The sequence below is a fragment of the Crocodylus porosus genome, unplaced genomic scaffold, assembly GCF_001723895.1.
Source record: "Crocodylus porosus isolate Cpor-Errol unplaced genomic scaffold, CroPor_comp1, whole genome shotgun sequence".
Lineage (NCBI taxonomy): Eukaryota > Metazoa > Chordata > Crocodylia > Crocodylidae > Crocodylus > Crocodylus porosus.
In genome coordinates, this window is record NW_017728911.1 from 37,805,220 (window position 1) to 37,815,064 (window position 9,845).

A 9,845-nucleotide genomic window follows, 5' to 3' on the forward strand; every position below is an offset into this window, starting at 1 on the left:
CAGAGGGATTGCACTCCCCCTCCCAAACCAGCCCTGATGGGAAGTTTTGCTTGAACAGCAGGGATGTTCCTGAGTCCGTGATAAAAAGACTGATTATTTCCCACTCTTCCCCTTTCAGGAGTCCAATTCCTCCTCTTCCTCCTCCTCTTCTTCCTCCTCCTCCTCCTCCTCTTCTTTGTTACGCTCTTGAATACTTAACTGCAATTCAGTTTGATTGATAGCAGCCTCGTTGTCCATCTGCCCAAGAGCCTGGTATGACAAAGAGTATCACTGCTCAGTTACTAAGAGGAATAATAATGCTGGATACTAGAAAAGGAAATAGCTAGGAAAGACTAAATAATCCTCAGCCGCTTTTTAAACCAGCGCTTCTCAACCTTTTTTTGGGCCAGGACCCATCCGTGAACACCGATGGCCAGTGCGGACCCCGGCGGTGGGGGACAGGGGCTGGGGGAGCCCCAAGCAGCTGAAACGCCGCCAGCCTGCAAGGGAAAAGCCACAGCTTCCCATGTTTTCCTCCTTTAAAAGAGAGCCCATTTTAAAAAGTTGGTTCGCGTCCCTTTCATACATTCTTGCGACCCACGGGGCTGAAAACCACCGTTTGAAAGGGACCTCAGCACCGGACTCCCCGTGCTGCTGAGCAGCACTTTCTCCGCAGCCTCGCGTGAACGCCTTCCGAATCCACCCCGCGCTCGGCAGCCGCTGTCACCTGCGCCAGGCCTCCGCCCCGGAGCGGCAAGCGCTTCCCCACGCCGCGCGCGCAGCCTCGCGGCCCGGGACTCCCGCCGCGGGACCACCAGCCCGGGGTCGAGACGCGCGGGGGCCGCCGCAACCAGAGCGGCCCCAGCCGGGAGCGGGACTGCCGCCGGAGCCGGGCCCGGGCCCGGACTCACCTTCTGCGCCTCGTCCGCGGCGACGGCGGAGGACGAGACGGTGACGGGCTCCTCCCGCGAGCTGATCATGGAGCGGAGCGCCAGCTCCTCCACCTGCAACGAGACACCGATCCTGACCCTGACCCTGCCCCCGGCCCCAGCCCGGGGGGTGGGGGAGTGGGGGTCGCCCTGCCCTGCCCTGCCCTGCCCCTGACCTTGAGCCGCGTGAGCTGGTCGTGCAGCGCCGCCTTCACCTGCAGCAGCGTCTTCTCCTCCTTGCGCAGCTCCTGCAGCCGGCTCAGCATCGTCCCGGCCCGGCCCGAGCCCCCTGGCGGCCGCCCGGCCCCAGCCCCCGGCCCCGCGCCGCTTCCGCCCGGCGCAGCCCGATGACGTCGGCGCAGGGCACGTGACCGCGCGCCGGCGCCATCTTGCGTGCGGGCGGAAGTGTCCGGAGGGGCGGCACGTGCGGACCTGGGCGGGAACGGATCCGTGTGCCCCTCGGCCGGGGGGGCGCCGGGCTTTTAGTAGTTGTGCTGGCAGCGGGGACGGGCTGGGAGAGAGGGAAATAACAGCAGGACGAATGAAGGGGCGGCACCGGGATGGGGGGCGACGGCGGCGGCGTTAGGGGCACTCCCTCGAGGGGGAAACGGCAGGAAGACCGCACGGAGCGCCTCCCCATTCGCCTTGCTCCATCAAATGGGTTTTTGCCATTTTATTATCACCATAGAATTTACGGTTTTATAAAAGGGTAAAGCGGCTGCCCTTGTAAAGGGGCACACGATGTCCCGAAGTCTTCACTGGGCCCTGGCAGCCGCACTTGTTGCTTTAGGTTTGCACATTTCAACCTGCGAGTCAGCCCCGTCTCGCCTGCAGGAGCACCTCTCTGGGTTGCCAAGCGACTGAAGGTTAGCACCGACAACGAAGAGCAAAACTCACTCCCAAACCTGGTTTTACGGCAGCAGCGGGGCCAGGGCAGAGGGTTTCCACCTGCCCCCTCGCGGCTTCTTGCAGAGTTCTTCAAACCACTGCAGCCCTCACAAAGCCCCTCTCTGCGTGAGTTTGCTGCTCACCAGTTTCAGATTTCAGCTGGTTACTTCTGAAGTTACTTAAACTCATTGACATCACCTTAATTTCCTTTGTCAACTGCCAGTCCTGCTTTATGTATTCATTCCTTCCTGACATTGGGGGTGGGCACAAAAAGTTGAAACAGGTAATTAATATTTCTACTGCATGAGGTTATGGGGTGCGGGGAGTGAGTTTTGGCATTGCTAAGACAAGCACTTTGTTTTGAGCTGTATACTTCCTTTTCCAGTGAATTAGTTGTCCACTGAGAACATGTATGCACGTATTCCAGGCTTGAACTAAATGTGCAAGAAGGTGGACGGACATGGACAGTATTGGCAACAGTAGTCTCAGCTTTGGATTTGTAATGCTGGGCTGTGACTTGCGTACAGTGCTCTGAACGCAGTAGAGCAGCATTTCTCAACCCAAGCGCGTCACAAGAATATATGAAAGGGTCATGAACACACTTGGCTCGGGGGCAGTGGGTCAGGAGTAATGTTTACGAACGGGTCCTGGTACATAAAAGGTTGAGAACCGCTGTTAGAGATGTATACTTCTCCAGGTCTTTCCGTAGGAACATTTTTATTACCTTGACACCATGGGTTCCAGTCAGGATCAAAGACCTTTGCACACACAATGTGGAACAATTTAATTCTCACCAATTTCGGGCCCCATTTTTTAATGTAGTTTACCTAACATTCCAGTTTTAATGAAATATATGTATTACTGGGGGAGAAGATGCTGCTGCCGCCATCTCCCTCCCCAGGGTACACACATACTTGCTATTCAGAGATTTGAATATTCACAGTGCACCACACCAACAGGGTGGGTTGGGGCAAGCACCCAAGCTCCTGCCTTTGCATAAGCAGGCATGGATTGTGGGGCAGGGCAGAGCCAGGCAGGCAAAGGGTAAGCACTAGGGATGGGGAGGTGGTGGCAGGAGCAGCATGTTCTCACCCAGAAGCAGCCGCAGTCTCCAGGCACTGTAGGGGAGCCCCGCACTTCCAGCTTCTCGCAGAGGCAGGGGGTGCAAGGGCAGCTGTGGGGTCTGATGGGGAGTCCTGTCAGTATATGTGGGGACCACCAGAGTGGACCCTGCAAATGGCAAGGGTCTCCTGTATTTACATTTTTCCAAACTGAAGCCCGATTGTGTGGTACAAGACAATCTTGTATTTATGTTAAGTGCTTTCCATGGTCAGTGAGTGTCTTTCCCCACCCCCAAAAGGTGCTTAGCAGTGTTAAATAACTTCACAACATTCCAGTATCATAATACATTTTATTTGTAGTAAATCTATGAGACCGCTTCTGGACAACAGCTGGATGAAACTGGTTAAGGCTTATGCTGCAGCCTTTGCATTTACTTTTGCTTTTTTCTCCTCCTTGAGTTTACGCTGTGAAAAAGAATCAAACCAGATATCAGGACCATGCATAGTGTTTAGCATTTGCATTATACAACACTGATTTTGAGTTGCACTCACGTTTTGAGCATGACGCAGCATGGTATTGCGTCGCAGTGTCTTGGCATACGGGTTCAATTTTATCATGACTCTCAAGTTCTTCAGTGGATTTTTCTTGAGGACCCTACGGTGAATCTTTTTGCTGTGGAAAAAAGGCCCCACAAATCAGAATACGAGGTAAAAAATGCCAACTGTTAGGCATTTTATATCTATTTGTCCACTTTTTAAAAAATCCTTTTCTGCGTCTACCATCTGACTAAAACATTGCTTTAAATGTGCTTACTTTTCATATTTCTTTTGGTTTGGAAATATGTAGGAGTGGTCTTTCATTTCCCCAATTCCCATACAGTAGCATAAGGCTACAGGTTAACTAATACACTGCATATACCACAGAAAGTCTGAATCAAGACCAAACACTGGAAAACTTACCATAAAAAGACCTTCAAATTTAAATCATAGAATCACTGAGTCAGAAAGGACCTAGACAGATCATCGAGTCCGGCCCCCTGCCATGGGCAGGAAGGAGCACTGGGGGTGACAGGGTCATAAGACCCCAGCCAGGTGCCTGTCCAGTCTCCTCTTGAAGATCTCCAGGGAAGGTGAGAGCACCACCTCTCTGGGAAGCGTTCCAGGCTCTGGCCACCCTGACAGTGAAGTAGTTCTTCCTAATATCCAACCTAAACCTCTCCTTCCGCAGCTTGTGGCCATTGTTCCTGGTGACTCCAAGGGGGGCCCTGGGGAACAGACTTTCCCCGAGTCCCTGCTGCTGGCCCCTGATAAGGTTGTAGGCAGCCACAAGGATCCCCCCCTCAGTCTCCTCTTGTGGAGACTGGAGAGATCCAGGTCCCTCAGCCTCTCCTCCTAGGGCCCCAACAATATGAGTGCCCTCCTCTGGACCCTCTCCAGGGTCTTCACGTCCTTCTTGAAGTACGGCACCCAGAACTGGACACAGGACTCCAGCTGCGGCCTGACCAGTGCTGCACAGAGGGGGAGCAAGACCTCTCGGGACCTGTTACTGATGCCCCTGTTGATGCAAGACAGGGTGTGGTTGGCTCTGCCTATTGCTTCCTCGCACTGGCGACTCATATTCATCCTGGAGTCAGTCCTGACTCCAAGATCCCTCTCTCTGCCTCTGTGCTGCCGAGAGGGGCAGCCCCTAACCTATAACCATAATGCTGGTTCCCTCTCCCATAAAAGGTATCATAAAGGTACATTCTAAAGCTGATTTTTGCTTAGCTCCTGAAATTACTTGACATTGTCCCTTTAATTAACCACATTAAACCAAGGAATTGAAGGGCTGCTCTCAGGTTATGTCTACATCCCTAGAGTGGAATGAAAATGTCCAAACAAAAGTTCATCTACTTGACCATGAGAATAAATAATGATTACTTTGGTGCACGCAGGGCTCTCTGGATCTCTTGGCTCTTCAGGATTCTTCCAAGGTCAGTATTGGTCATCTTATGCATCGGCAAGCTGCAAACAAACATTTACAGTCACAAGTTGGACAGAACATGGAAAATGCCCATAGCTACTGGTATGACAAAAATAGCCATCTAGGAAACCTACACTCGGAGGAAAATCCCTTATTAGGAGATGCATGGTGCTGGCTAGCACAATACCATTTTTAAAGTTAATTCTACCCAGACCAGATTCCAGATATACTCACTTATAGTTACTCTTCAGGCTAGCAGGTTTGCGCCAGGTACCATACAAGTCATCCAGTTTGCGGAAGGCACTTTCAGTCCAAATGCAGAAACGCCCAACATGCCCACCTGGAGCAAGTCTCAACAGATTCAGCTTGTTCACATTGAGAAGAGTAATTCCTATAAAAAAAGGCAGAAACACAGCACAGACATTTTACTTTAAACACACAATGGAAAAAACTGGATGTTTGGATCAAAAAGCTCTAGCCTGAGTGTACTAGCTTTAAAATCTTTATTTCTACAATGACTTGCGCACAGTATTACCAAGACATCTCACACAAAATCTCCAAGTTAGTTTTTCTAGGATATTCACATGAGCAGAAGACAGACCAGTAACAAGTTATCTTACCACTCCATGTGACAACTGGTTTGTTAACATGACATCCTTGTTGAAGCAGATTCTTAAAAATAATGCTCTACCACTTAACTAGACCAACAGTCAGAACTTCCACAAAATCATGCGTTTCAGAAACACGGACCAATGAAGTGGAATCTCATCATTTGAGTGCTCTAGAGTAGAGCAGAGCTCCTGCCAAGAGGTAACTGCCCTTTGTTTTGTAATTCAGTTACCTGGAATATTTCTGAATGCCTTGATGATACCATTGTCCTCATTGTAAATGATGCAGGGTCCCCTGCGCTGGATGCGACGGCGGTTCCTCATTTTACCCTTTCCAGCACGCATACGCTGAGAGGCATAGACCTACGGAGAAACAAATGTGTTAAAACTAGCCACTGCAATTCCTGAACACAACTGAACATCAGCTACAAGTCAGAACTTCACCGTCATCACAGTTCATCTGAAACACGGACCAGTGAAAGGTTCATCATTCTTACAGCAATAATCTCTTCAGTTAGGTCAAGTAAATGGTAATGTGAACGAGTAAATCAAGAGTAATAAATGTACTTTTCCTGGCCTACAGTTCTCTGTCTACAACCTAGTGCAGGGCCGGGCAATTATTTTGGGCAGAGGGACACTTACTGAGTTTTGGCAAGTCATCTAGGGCCATATGACAAGCAGCCGGGGCAGATGAATATTAATTTTCTAGATTTTTTTTTTTAGGGATAGAATGGCCTGGTAGGCCACATCTGGCCCACCCCTGACCTAGTACATACTTTGCAGTGACATATTCACCAAACAGTTTGGAACCTGTGCCCCATAATATCAGCAGTACTTTAATGGTAATTTTGAAAAGCTCCTTTAATGAAGAACAAACTCACCTTTTTGATGTCATTCCATGCTTTAAGCTTCTTAAGAAGCAGAACAGCTTCCTTGGTTTTCTTGTAGTTTTCCACTTTGTCCTCTACTACCAGGGGAAGTTCTGGGATCTCCTCAATACGGTGACCTGATTAGGATTTGAAAATAGATCTTAAGTTACTTATTGCTTTCACGCAGTAGATAATTTATTTGAAAATAAATATAAAATTATTTGTGCAAGGAGCGGGTCCATGCTGGCTTCTCCATATAATTCCACTAATGTGCCTCCAACTATATGTATAAGGAACACTTCCAAGGCTGAGGGTAGCTCCACCTCAACTCTCACCCTCCAATACAAACAGAAGTCAGAACTGGAATGTGACAAAAGACTGCTATTTCAGTAGCTCGCTATCCTGAACTACCAGGGCAAAACCTAGAATGTTCCACACCTAGAATGTTATTCATGATAAAACCAACATTTTGGAGTACTCAAAATACCTACCTTTAGACAAGACCAGAGCTGGAAGGGCTGAAGCTGCTAGAGCAGAACAGATGGCATAACGTTTCTGGGTTGTATTAACCCTACGATGCCAACGTCGCCAAGTCTTGGTTGGGGCAAACATACGGCCCCCACGGCACATCTATACAGCTACTGTTAAGAAGAAAACATTCCAAACTTCACTTGCAGGTCAAGACCTTTTTTAAGCCTTGCTCAGCATCAATCGTTCGTCAGCCATCTGTACCAGCTCATCGACAGCAGGCAACTGTCACTGAATACAGAGTAAGACGCAAATTACGACATCATGGCAAGCGAAAATACTGCATTCCGATCTCAAAATGTGCAAATCAATTCTTCATTCGTGGCAATCAGTGAATGTGTCTGTTTATTTTAAAAAAAACCATAAAAGCTTTGAACCAGCACAGGAAACGCTATTCTTCACATTACAAGCTCAAGAACAGTTTCTAGAGCCTAAACTATAGTATGCTATTACCTCAAAGGGGAAGAATCTCCAAACTAACCTTTAGATAACTACTTCTGCTTCTTCTCAGTTATGTTGTATAACTACTTGGGAGAGGCAGCCAGAAAAAGGATACATTCCCAAAAGCACCTTGGCCAGAACGGTGAGTTCCACCACCTCGTACTCGGGGAATACGGGCAACAGCTCTCCCAGTACCCCAAGATTCAGCACTGGTCTGATGACCTGAAATAGTAAAGATACGAAACTCAAGAGTGTGAAACAACACTACTTTCCCATATAAGAAAAATACAGAATTCAGGATGGACAATCAGAACTTCCACTGATATCATACAGTTCAGAAACACGGACCAATGAAGTGGAACCTCATCATTTATGTGCCCTGGTCTGGTACTCTGTGCTGGTACCACACTTCATTTCTGAAGTAAGCTGGTTTTCAGTTTAATAAACAGACTCATACCAAAAAGTGCATGCTAGGACCACCCTCTGGCTATGTCCTTCAGGTTAGATATCAAGTTGTGACACTGATGGCAATTCCATGTTCCCCAGGCCTTTTCATGGTAGATTTGTTCCTGCTCAGCCAGAACCACTCCTTGCATGTTTAATTACCTACAGTCATTTCTGCAGCATGCATTTACAATTCCCTTTTTTTTTTTTTTTAAAACTACCGCTTTCAGAATGCATCTGTGTCATTTTGGGTGAAAGATAAATACCTAAATGTTTTATTGCATGTATATATTTAACTCAATTTTAAGTGTATTTGCTCTTCAGTTTTAGTTGGCATGAAAATATTTTAAGAGTCAGCAAGTCAAAATTTATGACCGATCTGAATGGTCTTATGTTGACAGATGGGACAAGCCCCAAGGACTGAATGGCAAGACATCAGAGGGTCGGACTAGACAAACGGGGTTGGACTAGATGATCTGCTCAGGTCCCTCCGACCCTAGCTCTACAAAACTATGATCTTATAGACAGGCCAGTTACACCATTACAAGTACTCAAGAGTCGATCCAAACCTAACAGACCCATTCCAGTTCGCTGTGCTACACTCCAAGTCATACCTGCAAGTTCACTCACGGCGTAGGGCTGCCTGTTGTTCTTGCGCAAGTTGGTGTGAACGAAGTTCACAATATCTGGGCGAATGGGAGCCTTGAAGACAGCAGGCATGGTGACATTTTTGCCTGATGTCTCCCCCTTTTCGGAGTAAATCGATATCAATGGACGAGCACAAGCCTGAAAAACAAAACAAAACAGTTTTCCTCAGCGCAAGTCAATGGTGCTTCCCACCCAGAAACGTAACGAGTGCTGCTCAGAGTCAAACAGTCTTCAGCTCAGCAGTGCCGGCATGCTGACAGCAGGCTACTGTCGCCGAGCGCTGGATACGTCGCAAATTACATCATCACAGCAGCGCTTCTTCCCCAACGCATGGACCCAAGGGTAGCAATACAGCACTTAAAACGTTAATAACAGCACTTGAAATGGCTGAAGGCGCTGTACAAGCAGCAGCACATCCAGCTGGGGATAGACCGGGTTCATCACAAGCGCTCGTTCCTGCCCAGGGCAGGGGGTCGGGCCTGATGATCTGTTCAGGTCCCTATAAACCGTGAGAACACCCATCAAAACTTCATCAAGCTTCTCCTGATTTGAGAGATCCGGGAGTGATGTTTCCCCTTCAACACCCGCTCAGAGCCTCCCAAACACCCGCGACGCGACCCCTCAAACCACGTGGCAGGCCGAAAGCTGCCCCCTCCCTTCTTCCTGGAGGGGGAGAGGAAACGGATCCCTTCTAACCCACCTCCATTGAGACGGGCCCTGACCCCCCACCCAGCGCTGGAAAGGGGCGACCACCCCCTGGCCCGGCCCGGCCCGGCGGGCCCCCCCCGGCTCCACGCGGCGCTGACGACTTCAAAATGGCGGCCGCCATCCCCCACCCGCACCCGTGTGCGGCCCGGTGCCCCCGCCCGGCTCCACTACGGCCACCCTTCGCCCCACTCCGGCTACTCCTCTCCCAGCACCGCCGCCCCAGGCCACGTCTCACCATGTCGGCGGCGGAGGCTGCGGCCCGTCTGGCTGCTCGCTCCTCCGCGGCGCCGGCCGGAAAAGGAAGGATTCAGCACTTCCGCCTTCCTATATGTAACCTTCCTCCGCGCCCGCCTCCCCTAGGACCCAACAAAACACCGCGCCGGGCAACCCCCACTCCTCTTCCTTGCGCCGCCCCGCCGGGGCTGGCAGTTATTCCCGGTAGCGCCGCCTCCCGCGCCTCTTAGGGCCGCGGTAGCATGGGGACTATTTTGTCGGCGGAGGGATTCTGCAAGAGGCGGTGGAGGCTGAAAAGACTTGTAATAAAAGTGTGTTTTTTTTAAAAAGCGGCTCTGCGCGGAGTCGCTGCAAGGGAGTGCGCTGCGCGGAGCTGTGTCAAACAAAGAAAAAAGATGTTTTTCTCCCGCCGGGTGCGCGGCGCGGGTGTAGTTCCGGCGGGGCGGGAAGGCGCGCGGTTCGGGTGAGGAGGCAATGGCGGCTGCGCTCAGGCACAGCTCGGCCACCGGCCTGTACGACCGCCTCCTGCGGTGAGTGTGCGTGTG

At 50.3% G+C, this 9,845-nt stretch overlaps 3 protein-coding genes across 4 annotated transcripts in view; 1 reads left to right on the forward strand and 2 right to left on the reverse strand.

Annotated features, from left to right (window-relative positions):
- Positions 1-17: 17 nt before the first annotated feature.
- Positions 18-1,233, reverse strand: SNAPC5 (small nuclear RNA activating complex polypeptide 5). Its single transcript, XM_019533853.1, has 3 exons — positions 1,085-1,233; positions 891-983; positions 18-249 (listed from the first exon to the last, which is right to left on the reverse strand). Exons 1-3 carry the CDS (start codon positions 1,172-1,174, stop codon positions 115-117), a joined length of 318 nt encoding a protein of 105 aa, XP_019389398.1. The 5' UTR covers positions 1,175-1,233; the 3' UTR covers positions 18-114.
- A 1,960-nt stretch (positions 1,234-3,193) lies between these two features.
- RPL4 (ribosomal protein L4) lies at positions 3,194-9,403 on the reverse strand. Its single transcript, XM_019533852.1, has 10 exons — positions 9,302-9,403; positions 8,325-8,496; positions 7,382-7,488; positions 6,789-6,927; positions 6,310-6,434; positions 5,662-5,791; positions 5,055-5,211; positions 4,778-4,861; positions 3,410-3,530; positions 3,194-3,322 (listed from the first exon to the last, which is right to left on the reverse strand). The coding sequence occupies exons 1-10, from the start codon at positions 9,302-9,304 to the stop codon at positions 3,269-3,271; spliced, it is 1,092 nt and encodes a 363-aa protein (XP_019389397.1). The 5' UTR covers positions 9,305-9,403; the 3' UTR covers positions 3,194-3,268.
- A 356-nt stretch (positions 9,404-9,759) lies between these two features.
- ZWILCH (zwilch kinetochore protein) overlaps positions 9,760-9,845 on the forward strand; it is a 27,615-nt gene continuing 27,529 nt past the window's right edge. For both annotated transcript variants that reach the window (XM_019533848.1, XM_019533849.1), the window contains exon 1: positions 9,760-9,830. In XM_019533848.1, the coding sequence (XP_019389393.1) occupies positions 9,775-9,830 (56 nt within the window). In that variant the 5' untranslated portion in view covers positions 9,760-9,774. The remainder of the gene's footprint in view (positions 9,831-9,845) is intronic.